Here is an 18647-nt window from a genome sequence, read left to right on the forward strand (position 1 = left end):
AGACAAAACCGTTACCTTGTGAGGGTTCCTACTCTGCTTGCAGTGGAAAAGGAAGTTCCTTTAAACAGCGAAATCTGGTTAAAAGGAGGAGCTAGGGAAATTGGCTAGTAAAATTAACATTTTAAAGAATGTGTTAAGTTAGCGTGTGTAAGTGTATATTTAGCAGATGTAGGCGTTAATTGGATGTGTGCAGGACCGATTGCAGACGTTTATTTAGCACATGTTGGACCGCCGGCAAACACATTTGCACGTGATTATTTGACGCGTTTAGGCGTTAACTTAAGCACCTGCACCTGCTTACTTTACACGCTTAGCATTAAAAAGATTGCGTTTTGACCATGTGCTTTAAGACCCAATCGGCGTTTCATACATAACCAGCGTTCTAATCACCTGTAAATGCACATTGAACAGGTGTAATGAACGCATGTAAAATTGCCCATAACAAGTGTTCAAATCGCCTGTAAACACACACTGGATAGGTGAAAAAATCTTGTGTACAAAAAATGACATTTGACACATGAAAAAAGCAAGTGAAAAATGATAATTACAAGTGTTAAGACGAGTTCCGGGCAAGACAATTGGAAATTCTTGGCCTTCCATAGTTTAGAGGCACACCCTCTCATCACCCTCTCATCAACAATTCGTTCACGGATCAATGCAATTGCACAAAGAAAGACTCATCTGGGTCTAAACTTCAAATTCTAAAGTGTCAAGTCAACATGACAGTCTGCACAAGGTAATGCTCTTTATTATTTATGATTCTCTCTTAATATTTGCTATGTTGTGACTATTAAGAAATGTACATTGTTTAAAGGTGACAGGCAAAAGTTGTTTAACAGATAAATACATTATATTGAATTTCATTTATTTCGCTACAAAGATATACAGTGAGATGTACATTGTATTCCCAGAGGATAGCACTTAATAGCATTAAAACATTTAGCTAATTTATATATTTTGCTTATGGTAGTTTACATAAAATAAGCTCTGAACTCTACAAAGATTAAAATGCAGAAGAATTACATCGAATTACAATGACAGTTCAAAAGATGAATGTAAAACAAAATTGACTGAAAAACATTATTTTGTGCTTTACTTATTTGTCCTTGAATCATATTTACCACTTTCTGCCGGTATCGGTGTGCTGTACACCAAATATTTATGTGTTATCCGGGATCATTACAATTTCCCTACCCCATAGAAGTTCAGGTTAAGGAATAGGGTCGAGGTTAAGGTTGGGGGTTATGGTTAGGATTTAGGGTAGGGACATCCCAAGGATCCCGGATATCATTGACCATACCAAATATCATCTTCAACTCTACATTGTTTTATTTGTCAAGTCCTGAAAGAAATGGTTTGCTTAAACTGATAATTGCATTTCAAGTTTACAAGTTAACTTTGGATGAATTTCAGTCATATGAGCTGAAATAAAAAAAAAAGATGAATTGAGGATGATTGCTCTTACAACCAAAAAAATAGTCTCCTAATCAGACCCATGTTCAAATTTGGGGTATTTCAATAACTTTCAAAGACATTTTGAAGTATTTACTTAAATACAAGTAGTTGAATATTGGAATGTGTTTGGAAATACACTTGGAAAGCATTTTTCTGCATTTGAAAATATTTAAATATAAAAATATTTAAATACTCTATGCATTTGAACCCACTTTCTGTTTGTTCCTAGGGTATTTGGAAGAATGTGTTTGGAAACAATATTTGAAAATAGTTTTCAGATAGTAGGCTATTTGTAGGAAATGTTAAAAGAGGTAGCGGATTTTGACCACATAATTCTCACATTCACACATAAAATAAGTATTTCAAATCTAAATATGCATGTATTTGTACCCAGGTCAGCTCCTGATAATTCCATACATTGCAATGTAATATTTAGTTCCCAAAGTGTTACTGTACTCTAAGAGGAACTGACATTTGTTTGAATCTAGATATTAGTCATTTGAACTAACCATGAACATGTAAATATAACGGTATAATGTTTGGTTCTTTCAATCTGTGCTATTGTCTAAAATGTAGGTTCAGGTCTCTTGCTCTTTCTCTCTCTATCATATTTTAAACAACTTGTAGAAAATACACTTTATGACACTGTCATAAAGAATTATGACCATCATAATCATATAAGCCAGATAGGCCTATCACGTACATGCCCTTATATCAGTCATCTGTCAAAAAGAGGATGTCTTGTCCTGCTTCTGCTCTTGCACAGAAAAATAATGTATGAAATGTATGCATTCACTACTGTAAGTCGCTCTGGATAAGAGCGTCTGCTAAATGACTAAAATGTAAATGTAAAATGCATTCACCCCAGTCATCAGCAACAGAGCATTGGGGTAAGTGCATGTCTGACATCATTTTGTGCGCAATTACAATGATAATTTAATATGGTCAATTTTAAAAAAAATACTATGGACATGTAGGCTATGGTGTAATGGAATGTTTTGCCTTGAGTGGTAGGTTTTGTGGGTTTTGAAACTCTTATGTGTCATAACCACCCATAAAATATCGTATTATATGTCACAACAAGTCTAAACATATGTAACAGTGTTATGAGCATATTATGACTGGTTATGTCAGCTGTTATGACATAGTATGACATGGTTATGACCGTGTCATAATGTGTTATGACACTAGGTGTCAAGCAAAGTGTTTACTTATATTCATATATTTCCCCTTTCTGTAATACACGATTTCCAGTGTTTTGTTTGGGATACTCGGGTTGATGGTCACTAGCCTCGATGCTGTATATTATGGAATAAACTTATATCTGTTGATAGTGTTTGATGCCAGACTGGAGATACAAGGACCGAGGACACACTGATTATTATTGTATTGTCTGAACACTGTGATTCTGTAGCAATGTCACTTACTTGTTTGGACTTCCCACAAGCCTCGTGGGCTGATGTTTACAGAACAGTTGTCTGCTGATTAGGATATAAGGCCAGACATTTTCTCTGGTTCTGTGCTGGAAGTATCTCCCTGTTGCAACTTGTAATAAACTGGATAGATTTTTTTGTTGCCTTTATCTATTACTTCTGTTTTGTTCACCTGTAAATTCTTCTTACGAGTACCATCCACGTATACTCCTCTACTTTTCTCATCAGCACTTCAATTTAACCACTCAAATGACAGCCCAGTCTTCAAAGACAGTGCTGTCCCTGAACTCTGAGGCGGTGTTCTCACTCAAAGATGGCATCAACTTTAAGAAGAGCCCAGATGATGGCAAGTGCTACATCATATACAAAGAAAATGGAGAGCTGAAGGCCTGCAAGAACCAATGCAAACACCAAGGAGGCCTGTTCATCAAAGACATAGAGGACTTAGATGGAAGGTAAGTAGACTTAAAGGGGAAGTTCAGGACTCTACAACTAAAGATAGCTGGAGTTTGTAGTGGCTGTTTAGAGAATACCGAACCATGGATTACAGTTTCTCCTGGCCCATAGACTACTTTCAGGCTGAGGAACCATCTAACATCAACATGGTAAAATCATGAACTTCCTCTTTAATACCGAGGCTTAGATATAACATATCTATTCAATGGGACTTAAAGGTTTTTCTGATACAGGACGGTCCGATGTACAAAACACTACTGGAAGCTGAACGTCTCAACTATGCAGTATGTGAACCCTCCCGACAGCTTCACACAGGATGAGCTGGGTAAGTTGAGCTGCCATTTCCTCAACCTGAAAGGTTATTGAATGGCTTTTGAATTAATCTATTTGCCATTTTAGGTCATATGTAAGGGTATGTCTAATCTTTTGTGTTCTCTGACAACTTGTGTATATTTGTACACATTGTGTGATACTGATCATCAAATGTTATGTCACATGCTTCGTAAACAACAGATGTAGACTAACAGTGAAATGCTTACTTACGGGCCTTCCCAACAATGCAGAGAGAAAAAATGGAAATAATAGAGAAATAATAACAGAAGGAATAAATAAACAATGAGTAACGATAACTTGGCTATGTAACGTTACACGCGGTACCAGTACCGAGTAGATGTGCAGGGGTATGAGGTAATTGAGGTAGATATGTTCATATAGGTGAGATAAAGTGACAAGGCAACAGGATAGATAATAAACAGTAACAGCAGCGTATGTTTTATATATTTATTTTATTTCACCTTTATAGTTGAGAACAAGTTCTCATTTACAATTGCGACCTGGCCAAGATAAAGCAAAGCAGTTCGACACATACAACAACACAGAGTTACACATGGAGTAAAACAAACATACAGTCAACAATACAGTACAAAATAAGTCTATATACAATGTGAGCAAATGAGGTGAGATAAGGGAGGTAAAGGCAAAAAAGGCCATGGTGGTGAAGTAAATACAATATAGCAAGTAAAACACTGGACTGGTAGATTTGTAGTGGAAGAAAGTGCAAAGTAGAAATAATGGGGTGCAAAGGAGCAAAATAAATAAATAAATAAATACAGTAAGGGAAGAGGTAGTTGTTTGGGCTAAATTATAGATGGGCTATGTACAGGTGCAGTGATCTGTGAGCTGCTCTGACAGCTGGTGCTTAAAGCTAGTGAGGGAGATAAGTGTTTCCAGTTTCAGAGATTATTGTAGTTCGTTCCAGTCATTGGCAGCAGAGAACTGGATGGAGAGTGATGAGTCAAAAGAGTTAGTCCAAAAAGGGTCAATGCAGATAGTCCGGGTCGCTATTGGCTAACTAACTATTTAGCAGTCTTATGACTTGGAGGTAGAAGCTGTTCAGCGTCCTGTTGGTTGAGTGCCCAGCTCCAGCTGTCCATTCCTTTGGCCGTCTAAAAATGACATGAGGAACACAGTGTAAATAATAAGTCAGATGTTTAATGTGTCTATATGTACATTAAGATAGTCAAATAGAAGTAATTAATTTGATTACTCATCGGAAGAGTTTTGACTTTGGCTTGATTTTGCTAATGCAGACGTCGTGATGACAGACGAGGGTGGTCTTCAGCTCGTGGAGGTGATCGTCTGGGACCCCTGGTTGGCAGACCCCCAGGATCCACAGGAACTGCAGGAGGGAGAGGTGACTGTGAGTACAGCGCATCACACACACCACACACCCACGGCTGGAGAGATCTGAGGCCTTTCCCAGTGGGCAAAACTGATTGCAATTACATTATGACATCTTACATGACGTCATGGTCAGGATGGATACTGGTTGTATAAAGATGTTTTGTTATGGTCAGAAAAATATGTCTTGATCTGGTTGTGATCTTGGTCTCGTCATGAAAAAGATGTCTTCACCAGGCTGGTTGAAACTAATCTGGAACACATTCCCATGTTGTTTAGTCACAAATGTGTGACAAGAACACAAACACTAGCTATGATTCAAGGCTAGTTAGTAATTACCCGGAGTGAATCAAATATTAGCCTTAAAATGATAACCGAGAGTTGTGTGTCTACAAAATCTTTGACTCATCTTTGATCTCATCACCACTTTAATAATGTGAGATCTGAGGGTGTGTTCTCACCTGAAAGGCTGCAGTGCCAAACTTAAGCCTTTCAACCTTTGCCCATAAGGGAGATGGGCAAAGGTTGAAAGCTTTCACCAACCGCCATCCAAGATTGTAGATGACGTATCGGGATAGACCTCCAATCACAGCCATGCCCAACAACAGTGCAGGACACATTGCTGGGACTCTGAGCGACAGTTGGTCACAGATGACTTTTGACCATCTCCCCTATGTGTTCATTTAAATTCCAGAGACACAGAAACGACATTCCCAACTCCGACACCTCTGAGTCTTTCCCATATGGCCGACAGGCTATTTAAATCGGTGTGATTGATGGTCAACCGCGCCGCACGCAAATCTAAAATGATAGCACGTCGGGCGACAAGATTCTCCACTCCAAACTCGACCTTCATGTTCCTCCAGGTGACCTACCTCACCCATGCATGCATGGAGCTCCAGCTAGGGGGGAAGAAGATGATATTCGACCCCTGGCTGACGGGTCCGGCCTTCGCCAGGGGCTGGTGGCTGCTCCACGAGCCCCCTGCTGACTCCATGGAGAGGCTGTGCATGGCCGACCTCATCTACATCAGCCACATGCACTCTGACCACCTCAGGTATGTAGAGATGGTGCCTGTATGGAGTATGGTACAGGTATATAGAGATGGTACCTGTATGGTACAGGTATGTAGAGATGGTACCTGTATGGTGGATGGTACAGGTATGGAGGATGGTACAGGTATGTAGAGATGGTACCTGAATGGAGTATGGTAGAATGAAATGGATTGATATAGAAGGATGGGCTCAGTGAAACTGGAAGGGAATTGATTGAAAGTATCAAACACAACCATTACATTGAGCCCGTCCTCCGCAATCTCCACCCACAAGCCACCACTGATTTCAATGTATTTGTAATTTTGGTCCCACTTTAAACTAAGTATAAAGGCGTTATATAGCATGCATGAAGTTTCTTAAGCACTACACAAATGCTTCACAGATAATCTATAAGCGTGTGTCATATTCTATAAATGGTATATAAAGGGTGGTGTATAAATGGTGTATAAACTATGTATGTTTATACACCATTTATAGAGTATGAGATTTATAGATGATATGTGAAGCATTTATGTAAGCTATATTAAGCCATTATAAGTTGTACTTAGTTTAAAGTGGGACCCTAATTATGGAAGTAAGCAGACATTTTTCTCATGAGGATGAGCATACAGAAAGACAGGAAGTTTTAAGATAATTCCTGAAAAATCAATTTTCAGCTACCCAACCTTAAAATCCCTCTCTGCGACGAGACCGGATGTTCCTATTTATGTTGGCGACACATCAAGGCCAGTGTTCTGGTAAGGGTTATCTATATCTATATAAATATGTCACACATTAACATGGTTTTACAACCATAAAACAAATGAGGGTGTCAACTTTGTGGGTTTATGCTGTCCTCGTTTGAATCATGTTACAGGATGCTGGAGAAAAGTCAGGTGCAGCTGACAAATATCAACATAGTTCCCTTTGGCATTTGGCAAAACGTAAGCATAAACAGCTCACTTTGTATGAACAGTTTATACGATACAGGAACCTCTGTCAAAAGGCTCTTCTTTAATGCCCTTCTCCTGTTGTTATCTCCGTCAGATTGATGAGCACCTCAGATTCATGATTCTGAAGGATGAAGTGCACCCCGAAATGGACACCTGTATCATTGTTGAATATAAAGGTAGTCTTCATGTCCTTTGAAAGAGCACATGGTGCTAGCTTCACCAGAGTCCTGGGTTCAATTCCTGCAGTCACTGGAAGTCACTTTTTTCATAAAAGGGTCTGCTAAGTGGTATATACGCCGGGTGTACGAAACATTTGGAACACCTTCCTAATATTGAGTTGCACCCTCCTTTGCCATCAGAACAACCTCAATTGGACTCTATTGGCATGGACTCTACAAGGTATCGAAAGCGTTCCACAGGGATGCTATGCTGGCCCATGTTGACTCCAATGCTTCCCACAGTTGTGTCAAGTTGGATGGATTTATTTTGGGTGTTGATCCATTCTTGATACACACGGGAAACTGTTGAGCATGAAAAACCCAGCAGGGCTGCAGTTCTTGACACACTCAAACCGGTGTGCCTGGTACCTACTACCATACCCCCTTCAAAGGCACTTAAATATTTTGTCTTGCCCATTCCCCCTCTGAATGGCACACATACACAATCCATGTCTGAAGGTTTAAAAATCCTTCTTTAACCTGTCTCCTTCCCTTCATCTACACTGATTGAAGTGACTTTAACAAGTGACATCAATAAGTGATCATAGCCTTCACCTGGATTCACCTGGTCAGTCTATTTCACGGAAAGAGCATGTGTTCCTAACGTTTTGTACAGTCAGTGTACAATCACAAGCAGGTCACACATTCTGACTTTCATCCCACTTTATCCACCTACAGATTATACATCCATATAAAGATGGGTTCCATCAGGATAATTAAGCCTCATTGTTTTATTGAACATGCACATCCTGTCAGATTCAGGTCATTGTCAGATCAGTAATAAAAAGTATCTGCCGGTGCCACCTGGTAAGCATACCTTATCTCATTTGACGGGTGCATCTGATCCTGGTTGTCCCACTCAGGTCATATGATCCTCAACACGGTGGACTGCACCAGGCCAAACTACGGCCGACTGCCCCACAATGTAGACCTGATGATGAGTGACTTTGCTGGGGGGGCGTCTGGCTTCCCCATGACCTTCAGTGGAGGAAAATACACAGGTGAGGTGGGCAGGTATACAGCGTCCAAGTGTACAGCCAGACAAATAACAGAGAAATGAATTGCTCCCTTGGGTTTCCCTTGCTATTTCCTGCACATGGAGTGAATCTCAATTGTATTTCCTCCCTCCTTATCTCCTCCTCAAAGCACATCGGAACAGATATGAGGTTCCTTCCCTCGGATGTTCTCCTCCAATGCATTTTGAGGAGGAGGCAAGGGGAGAGGAAGCGAGGAATCAAGGAAACACAACTGAGATTCACTCATTGACTAGTGTCGCTTTCTCCCTGCAGAGAGCTGGAAAGCCGATTTCATCAAGAATGAAAGGAAGAAGCTCATGAACTACAAGGCCCAGCTGGTAAAGTCCTTGCAGCCCAAGATCTACTGCCCGTTTGCCGGTTACTTTGTCGAAGCACATCCCTCAGACAGGTATTACGAAACTTTTACTCTTTGTGTACAAATTCCGTTCTAGGTTCAGGTAGGTTTTGACCCCTCTTATTGCTTCAATTTCAGTCACTCAGTATAATATGCATCCCTACTTGACATTGACAACTGACATACATTACCTGAAAGGTACATTAAGGAAACTAACACGAAAAACAACGCGGAGCAGCTCAATGCCCTGATCAAGAAGAGCGCTCCAGGCATAACAACATGGACACCCAAGCCAGGCGCTGTGCTCGATCTGGCCCTGGCTCTGATGAGCCCCAGCCGGTAGGATTGCTCATCAATCAGCAAATCGTGTGTGTCCATGTCTGTCATATCAGTCCATACTCCATAGAAATGCCAACAATCATCAATCACATTTTGATGGTTGATGTTTCCCTCTGTTGTCAATACCTTTATTACCCCACTTCCCTACATTGTCTACCTTTATTACCCCACTTCCCTACATTGTCTACCTTTATTACCCCACTTCCCTACATTGTCTACCTTTATGTTCTCTTTCTACATTGTTTTTTCCTACATTATTTCATTCATTTTTAATGTTGTTACCCAGGTAAAATGCACTTTTAATCATGTATGACTTGACTATAACCACAGGAAAGCCATCACCGACCCTCCGTCCGGGACAAACATCTATAAGGACAGTTGGGACTTTGATTTGTACGTGGATGAACTGAACAGGGCCATCACCGCTGAGATATTTAAACATAAAAGCTGGATCCAATTTTATTACATCTGGGCAGGGTTTAAAAACTACGATCTAGTTGTCCGGGTAAATATTGTAGTCCATATAAAAGTCCTCACAGCTCTTAGTGCACTACTGCACATCTACAAGCTGACTCCTGGGGTGGATTCATTAGTTGTTGACTGTTGCAAACAGTTGGTCTGTTGCAAAATGTTTTTCAACAGGAACCAATTACCGTTTACTCTTGGAACCAAACGGAAGCCTGAATTTGTCCAATAGAAACTCTCGTTTTCATTGCAAAATGTTTTCCGTTTGGACTAAACGGTCTAGACCTAACTTTTTGCAACAGTCTGCAATTTAAGAATACACTCCTGGTTACTCCTGACTCGCATTCAGTAGGCAGTAAAAACATGCAAGGAAAATTATAGTTATTATTGGACAATCTATCAGTAGACGATATCCATTTTAAAACGTTTCTCGGTTTTGTACCGACTGAACGCGACCCCTTCCATTCACTTCCTCTCTCTGTAGATCTCTGAAATGTTTAAAACATGTACGGACGCTCCCACGGACACAGACTAAGCCTATTCCTGAATTTAAACAAATTAAACGCTCAATGGAGAATCTGTCGATTTAAAAATAAAGACATTTTAAAATGTTTTTTATTTTAATTTTTTTTGGGGGGGGGGCCAGGACTAGGCTTAATCTATATCCAGGAAACTGCCCTTGGAGCAGCTGATTTTGGCTGCTTGGATTGCCAGATGGACAGGGTTGACACTTTAGGGACTATGACCCTTGGTTCCATTGTGCCAGGCAAGTTCAATCATTTTGAAAAATAAAAATACATTTTTAACCCAAATCTGGTGGGTTCGAGGGTTAAAATTAGAAGACATCTTTTCCAATTCTTCTCATGCTTATGCTACATTCTTTTTAGACTCTGGTAATTCTATAGACTCTGGTAATTCTTTAGCTCCTGTATATTTATTCTGGTTATTCATATTCTAGTTATCTGGTATTTATCATAACTACAGGTCAGTGAATAATCCAAATTGTTTGAATTCCAACTAAACATTGCCTAACTGTTGTTTGTAATATGTATTTAAGGTCATTGAGACAGATGAGGACTTCATTCCGATAGACAATGGCTACAACTATCTAGTGGACTTCATGGATCTCTCCTTCCCTACTCAGAGGCCCACTAGAGAGCACCCTTATGAGGAGGTGAGCATGGCTACAACACCTGCTCACCTATATATTATTAAGTACACTGCACTCCACTTGAGAAGGATCAAAACAAACATTGTGGAGCAGGAACATAGCATGTTACAAATCTGTCATAAGGGTGGCAGGTAGCCTAACAGTTAAGAGCACTGGGCCAGTTACCGAAAGGTTGCTGGTTGAAATCCCTGAGCTTACTATGTGAAAAATAATTTGTTCCCTTGAGCAAGGCACTTACAGTGCATTCAGAAAGTATTCAGACCCCTTGACCTTTTCTTTTTCCTTGTTACAGCCTTATTCTAAAATTGATTACATTTTAAAAAATCTCATCAGTCTACACAAAACCCCATAATGACAAAGCGAAAAGAGGTTAATAGAATTTTTTTTGCAAATGTAAAGAAATTATAAAATGCCTTTTTTACACAAGTATTCAGACCCTTGCTATGAGACTCAAAATTGAGCTCAGGTGAATCCTGTTTCCATTGATCATCCTTGAGATGTTTCTACAACTTGATTGGAGTCCACCTTTGGTAAATTCAATTGATTGGACATGATTTGGAAAGGCACACACCTGTCTATATCAAATTTCAAATCAAATCAAATTTATTTTTATATAGCCCTTCGTACATCAGCTGATATTCTCAAAGTGCTGTACAGAAACCCAGCCTAAAACCCCAAACAGCAAGCAAAGCATGTGAAAGAAGCACGGTGGCTAGGAAAAACTCCCTAGGAAAAACTCCCTAGAAAGGCCAAAAACCTAGGAAGAAACCTAGAGAGGAACCAGGCTATGAGGGGTGGCCAGTCCTCTTCTGGCTGTGCAGGGTGGATATTATAACAGAACATGGTCAAAATGTTAAAATGTTAAAATGTTCATAAATGACCAGCATGGTCAAATAATAATAATCATAGTAGTTGTCGAGGGTGCAACAAGCACGTCCGGTGAACAGGTCAGGGTTCCATAGCCGCAGGCAGAACAGTTGAAACTGGAGCAGCAGCACGGCCAGGTGGACTGGGGACAGCAAGGAGTCATCATACCAGGTAGTCCTGAGGCATGGTCCTAGGGCTCAGGTCCTCCGAGAGAAAGATAGAAAGAGAGAATTAGAGAGAGCATATTTAAATACACACAGGTCACCGGATAAGACAAGAGAAATACTCCAGATGTAACAGACTGACCCTAGCCCCCCGACACATAAACTACTGCAGCATAAATACTGGAGGCTGAGACAGGAGGGATCAGAAGACACTGTGGCCCCATCCGATGATACCCCCGGACAGGGCCAAACAGGCAGGATATAACCCCACCCACTTTGCCAAAGCACAGCCCCCACACCACTAGAGGGATGTCTCCAACCACCAACTTACCGTCCTAAGACAAGGCCGAGTATAGCCCACAACGATCTCCGCCATGGCACAACCCAAGGGGGGGGGGGGGGGGCGCCAACCCAGACAGGAAGACCACGTCAGTGACTCAACCCACTCAAGTGACGCACCCCTCCCATGGACGGCATGGAAGAACACCAGTAGGCCAGTGACTCAGCCTCTGTAAAAGGGTTAGAGGCAGAGAATCCCAGTGGAAAGAGGGGAACCGGCAAGGCAGAGACAGCAAGGGCGGTTCGTTGCTCCAGCCTTTCCGTTCACCTTCACACTCCTGGGCCAGACTATACTTAATCATAGGACCTACTGAAGAGATAAGTCTTCAGTAAAGACTTAAAGGTTGAGACTGAGTCTGCGTCTCTCACATTGGTAGGCAGACCATTCCATAAAAATGGAGCTCTATAGGAGAAAGCCCTACCTCCAGCCGTTTGCTTAGAAATTCTAGGGACAATTAGGAGGCCTGCGTCTTGTGACCGTAGCGTACGTGTAGGTATGTACGGCAGGACCAAATCGGAAAGATAGGTAGGAGCAAGCCCATGTAATGCTTTGTAGGTTAGCAGTATAGCAGTATATAAGCAGTATATAAGGTCCCACAGTTGTCAGTGCATGTCAAAGCAAAACCAAGCCATGAGGTCAAAGGAATTGTGCGTAGAGCTCCGAGACAGGATTATGTCGAGGCACAGATCTGGAGAAGGGTACCAAAACATTTCTGCAGCATTGAAGGTCCCCTAGAACACAGTGGCCTCCATCATTCTTAAATGGAAGACATTTGCAACCAGCAAGACTCTTCCTAGAGCTGAGGCACCTAAAGGACTCTCAGATCATGACAAACAACATTCTCTGGTCTGATGAAACCAAGATTGAACTCTTTGGCTTGAATGCCAAGCGTCACGCCTGGAGGAAACCTGGCTTTGGGACAAGTCTCTGAATGTCCTTGAATGGCCCAGCCAGAGCCCGGACTTGAACCCGATCGAACATCTCTGGAGAGACCTGAAATAGCTGTGCAGCAACACTCCCCATCCAACCTGACAAGAGAAGAATGGGAGAAACTCCCCAAATACAGGCGTGCCAAGCTTGTAGTATAATACTCAAGGCAGTAATCGCTGCCAAAGGTGCTTCAACAAAGGGTCTGAATACTTATGTAAATGTGACATACATTTTTTAATTTTTTTATATATGTTTACAAAAATGTCTAAAAAGCTGTTTTTGCTTTGTCATCATGGGGTATTGTTTTAGTTTTTTTGTCAATATTAGAATAAGGCTGTAACGTAACAAAATGTGGAAAAAGTCAAGGTGTCTGAATACTTTCCGAATGCACTGTAACCCTAATTGCTACTGTAAGTCGCTCTGGACAAGAGCGTCTAGTAAAATGTAAATAAGAACTTTTCCCTGGACTCATGTCATTCTCATGAGGTGAAGTCTGTACAAGGCACAGACACAGATGACAGGCTACTATGCATAACTTCAGGACTTTGAATGTGTTGTTGGCAGATGCAAAGCTGTTTTCAGTTGAAGATAATTGTTGCTGGATTAAATGCAGTGCTTGATAAGTACAGTGCTTTCAGTATTGGTTTGGGGATGCTTTGCTGGCTCAGGACCTGGACGACTTGCCTTAATAGAAGGAACCATGATTTCTGCTCTGTATCAGAATTCTACAGTAGAATGTCAGGACATCCATCTGTGAGCTGAAGCGCAGCTGTTTCATGCAGCAAGACAATGATACAAAACACACAATCAAGTCTACATGAAAATGGCTAAAAAGCAACAAATTTGAAGTTTTGGAATGGCCTAGTCAAAGTCCAGCCCTAATCCCAATTGAAATGTTGCAGCAGGACTTGAAACGTGCAGTTCATGCTTGAAAACACACAAATGTTGCTGAGTTAAAGCAGTTATGCATGCAAGAGTGGGCCAAAATTCCTCCACAGAGATGTAAGTCTGATCAACAACTACAGGAAGAATTTGGTTGCAGTCATTGCAGCTAAAGGTGGCACAACCAGTTATTGAGTGTCAGGAGGCAATTACTTTTTCCCTCAGGGGAATTAGGTGTTGCATAACTTTGTTAATTAAATAAATAAAATAAATATAATTTTTTTGTCATTTCTAAACTTAGGTGCCCTTTATCTAATATTAGGTTTGGTTGAAGATCTGATAACACTCAGAAACAAAAATAGAGAAAATCAGAAAGGGGCAAATACTTCTTCACGGCACTGTACATGGGTAAGTCTCTTTGCGCACCTGGATTGTACAATATTTGCCCATTTATTTTTAATTCGTCAAGCTGTCGAATTGATTGTTTATTATTGCTAGACAGCCATGCCATAGATTTTCAAGCTGATTTAAGTTAAAACTTTAACCAGGCCAATCAGGAACATTCAATGTCGTCTTGGTAAGCAACTCCAGTGTATATTCGGCCTGTTTTTTAAAGTCACCTTTGGCCTCATGGGGAAATCTGAGTGGTTTCCTTCCTCTCTGGCAACTGATTTAAGAAGGGCGCTTCTATCTTTGTAATGACTGTGTATTGATACAGCTTTCAAAGTGTAATTATAACTTCATTATGCTCAAAGGGATATTCAATGTCTACTCCCCCCCTCTACCAATAGGTGCTAGTCCGCTGGTCTTTGTGGTTGACTCTGTGCTTGAAATTCACTGTTCGACTGAGGGAACTTACAGCTAATTATATGTGTGGGGTACAGAGATGGGGTCATCATTTAAAATAATCATGTTAAACACTTATTGCACACAGAGTCAATACAACTTATTATGTGACTTGTTAAGCACATTTTTACTCCTGAACTTATTTAGGCTTGCCATAACAAAGGGGTTGAATACTTATTGATTGATTATTTTTTATTAATTTGCAAACATTTCTAAAAACATAATTACACTTTGACATTATGGGGTATTGTGTGTAGATCAGTGACACAAAAATGAAATGTAATCCATTTGTAATTCAGGCTGTAACACAACAAAATGTGGAAAAAGTCAAAGGGTGTGAATACTTTCTAAAGGCATTGTACACTGCAATCCACTTATGGGAAGGATCAATAAAAAATCCAACTGCTTCTAGGGGTCAAACATTATGGGGCAGAAACATACCATGTTACAAATCTGTCATAAGAATAACGTTTCTCTGGACTCATGTCATTCTCATAAGAGGTGAATGCTGTACGAGGCACAGACACACGGAGATGGCAGGCTACTATGCATAACTTCAGGGGTTCGAATGTGTTGTGGTTGGCAGATACAAATCTGATGCCAAGCTGTTTTCAGTTGAAGAAAGTTGTTAATGGCTCAGTTCTCACTACTGCCGAAGTGTAAGGACGGATTACCGAACGGGCATACAGGGCAAAATGTGTAGAATAGCAGGAAATTCGATTTAACATGGCAAAATGTTCTCTCATAAGAGCCAAATGTGTAGAATATAATTAAATTAACTGTAAAACAGCACATTTTTCTCTCTGCCCCATGGCAAAATGTGTTGAAATGCAAGAAGTTAGCTGTTTGGCTGGTGGTAGGTGCCCCGGGGTCAAAAATGCTGTAGCCCTGCTTAAATGCCAACATGCTTTTAAAGGAACTGCCATTAATCTGCAAGTGAATCATTTCTTTGTTTTCCATTTCATGTAACTTGATTGGACTGAGAGATAGACAGTGTACTACTTTCTCTTCTGTAAAGATCAAGAACAGGATCGGAGTCATGAGGCACGTGGTGAAGAACGGCCTTCTTTGGGACAACCTGTATATTGGCTTCCAGAACCGTCTGAGCAGAGAGCCAGACGTCTACCACCACCAGTAAGCCCTCGTCTCCTTTGCTTCCTTCCTCCCTTACCAGATGTCTACCACCACCGGTAAGCCCTCGTCTCCTCACCTTCCCTCCTTTGCTTCCTTACTCCCTTACCAGACGTCTACCACCACCGGTAAGCCCTCGTCTCCTCACCTTCCCTCCTTTGCTTCCTTCCTTCCTCCCTTACAAGACATCTACCACGAGCGGTAAGCCCTCGTCTCCTCACCTTCCCTCCTTTGCTTCTTTCTTCCCTTACCAAACGTCTACCACCACCGGTAAGCCCTCGTTTCCTAACTTACCAGACCCAGGCGTCTACCACTACCAGTAAGCTCTCGTACCGTTATGAAGTCTATTGTATTGCGTTTCTGTACACTAGAGCAACGATTCTCAACTGGTGGGTCGGGACACTAATATTGTACCTGTCTTGGTTATTTGTCCAGGTTCTGGAACCACTTCCAGACAGAGTTGCCAGTCACTGGGCCGGACTGGGACTTGTTCCTGCAGCAGGTGCCATCACACCAGAGGTCTGCTGAACCCCAGGGAATCCAAACAGAAAGTGGCTCTGCTTCTACATTGTCTTAGAAAAAGCAGGCTATACTGTCACATCAGAACCAAGCTTTGTGTATCCAATAATGAATAAGAAGGGCTGCTCTCCCTGTCACTGTAGGCACCACCAACCTCCCTGTGCTACTGAAACAGGGAAAAAGGGACGAGGCTGACGATATTTAATTTCCAAATTGGTTCATTTACGGTTCATTTTTTGTATTTTTTTCATGTAATGGTGAAATCTATTAGCATAGCGTCTATTGTTGTTTGGCAGGTCTGTATGTAGGGGACTAGTACCGAAAGGTAGGAAAATATATGCACTCACTACTATGTCACTCTGGATAAGAACATCTGCTAAATGACTAACATGTAGAATGTAAATGTGAATAAACTTTGTATCATTGATTATCATGTGTATTATTATGTGATTTTGGACGTGTGTTGACAATGCATTTGTTATTTGTCCAATATCTATTATTTGAACATAATTGTGTTCTTTTATAAAAAAAAAAAAATAGGTTAGGGTTAAGGGTTTGGTTAACTTCTTAGGTTCTAGGGGGCAGTATTCGGCAGTTTGGATGACTGAGGTGTCCAAAGTAAACTGCCTGTTACTCCGGCCCAGAAGCTAGGATATGCATATGCATGGTAGTATTGGATAGAAAACACTCTAAAGTTTCCAAAACTGTTAAAATAATGTCTGTGTATAACAGAACTGATATGGCGTCTGCTAAATGTCTAACATGTAGAACATGTTAGTAAACCTTATCATGTGTATTATGTGATTTTGGACGTGTGCTGACAATGCATTTGTTATTCGTCCAATATCTATTAATTGAACACAATTTAGTTTTTGTTTTTTCATAACCCAAATCTTTTTTTTTAAGCGTAAGATAACGTTAGGGTTAATGTTAGGGGTTTGGTTAATGTTAAGGTAAAGCTAGTTTTAGATTGTGGCTAGTAGGGCTGTGAATGGGATGCTGGTCAGAGAAGTCAGCTTAGTCATTTATGAAAGTACCGTTATTAAGTATATTGTATTAGGCTGCTGTACACTGTGGCTCAACTAGAATTTGTCAACTTTAAATGTTATGAACTGTTATGTGTGATTTCAATGTACCTGACAACCAAGTTCCTCTGGGAGAAATCTAGTTATTCTAAGTTATGAGTAAGGCCCGATACATGGAATATATATAGCTTCTCAAAAGTAACTTAGTCCTCCAGAAATTATTTTTAAAAACAAATACTTTATCTGTTGCATTGATTGATAGAAATGTAAGATACTGTGACAAAGCTACCCAGAGTTACTGTGTGCCTGAAGAGTGATGAGAAGTTCACAGAACTGACTCAATAGGAGAAGTTCAGAAAACCACAGCCTTGCTGAAGTCACGCACACACACGTAACAGTACAGCTTCCGTCCCTCTCCTCGCCCCAACCTGGGCTTGAACCAGGTTACACACATCAACAACAGTCACCCACGAAGCATCGTTACACATTTTTTTTGTATCTTTTATTATGAAAAAACACATATTTACAACATTCAATCAATAATAAAAAAGGAACAATTCATCCTTTTATAAAAATCAAAAAATCAAATAAAAACCAATTGAAAAAACAATCATCCACTAAAACCATTTAATAATTAAAAACAAGTTTTCCATTCGGCTCAATTTCAATAAAAGTGCAAGCATCGTTACACATCGCGCCACAGAAGCCGCGGCTCTTGCAGTACAAGCGGAACAACTTCAGGTCTCAGAGCGAGTGACGTCACCCGATTCAACCGCTATTAGCGCGCACCACCGCTAACTAACTAGCCCTTTCACATCGGTTACACACGCACACACACGCTCCAGTAGATTCAAACAGAACTGCTGAATTCTCTCGTTCACACACATGAATAAGGGAAGTTAAGCTAAGCACAATACCACAGTTCTTCCTAGCCTTACAGGATCCTAGAGAGACCGTAACACTCTCTAGTTATCGCTCTAGATAAGTCTCGCCCTGTATCGTCCTCTCTGTCTCTCCCTTTTCAAGAATGATATGAAATTACCCTAATCTCCTTGATGAGTTGGATGCCACGATCACCAAGGCTTTCCCACTGGCCACAGACGTCAGGATTTAGGTTAAAAAAGTTTGGTGGAAAAAAATATGAAATGTGGTTATGTTGACTTTTTGCAAATCCTATCAGTTTTCATTACATTACATTTACATTTACAGTTTTCCACGTTGATTCAACATCACATGGATTTTTTTGGGTAGAAATGACGTGGAAACATCGTTGATTCAACCAGTAGGTTACCTCCATCTTTTGCCAGTTTATTACACTACAGACTCACTAGTACACAACATTTCACACCAACTTCCTTCCTCATCACC

General features: G+C 40.7%; 1 protein-coding gene across 2 annotated transcripts; it reads left to right on the forward strand.

Moving 5' to 3' along the window:
- Positions 1 to 388: 388 nt before the first annotated feature.
- LOC106604887 (cytidine monophosphate-N-acetylneuraminic acid hydroxylase) lies at positions 389 to 16682 on the forward strand. 2 transcript variants are annotated; one of them, XR_006770680.2, is made up of 15 exons: positions 389 to 736; positions 3117 to 3343; positions 3578 to 3669; positions 4934 to 5043; positions 5891 to 6081; positions 6736 to 6816; positions 6936 to 7002; positions 7106 to 7187; positions 8093 to 8230; positions 8519 to 8654; positions 8799 to 8939; positions 9270 to 9444; positions 10462 to 10578; positions 15623 to 15794; positions 16171 to 16682. XR_006770680.2 is itself a non-coding variant. In XM_045722300.1 (15 exons), the coding sequence occupies exons 2-15, from the start codon at positions 3138 to 3140 to the stop codon at positions 16310 to 16312; spliced, it is 1794 nt and encodes a 597-aa protein (XP_045578256.1). In that variant the 5' UTR covers positions 390 to 736; positions 3117 to 3137; the 3' UTR covers positions 16313 to 16682. The 2 variants fall into 2 exon arrangements, 1 of the variants encoding a protein (XP_045578256.1); XM_045722300.1 differs by having other exon boundaries at positions 390 to 736; positions 15623 to 15738.
- The last annotated feature ends 1965 nt before the right edge of the window (positions 16683 to 18647 follow it).

The sequence above is a fragment of the Salmo salar genome, chromosome 07, assembly GCF_965601325.2.
Source record: "Salmo salar chromosome 07, fSalSal1, whole genome shotgun sequence".
In the NCBI taxonomy this organism is placed as follows: domain Eukaryota; kingdom Metazoa; phylum Chordata; class Actinopteri; order Salmoniformes; family Salmonidae; genus Salmo; species Salmo salar.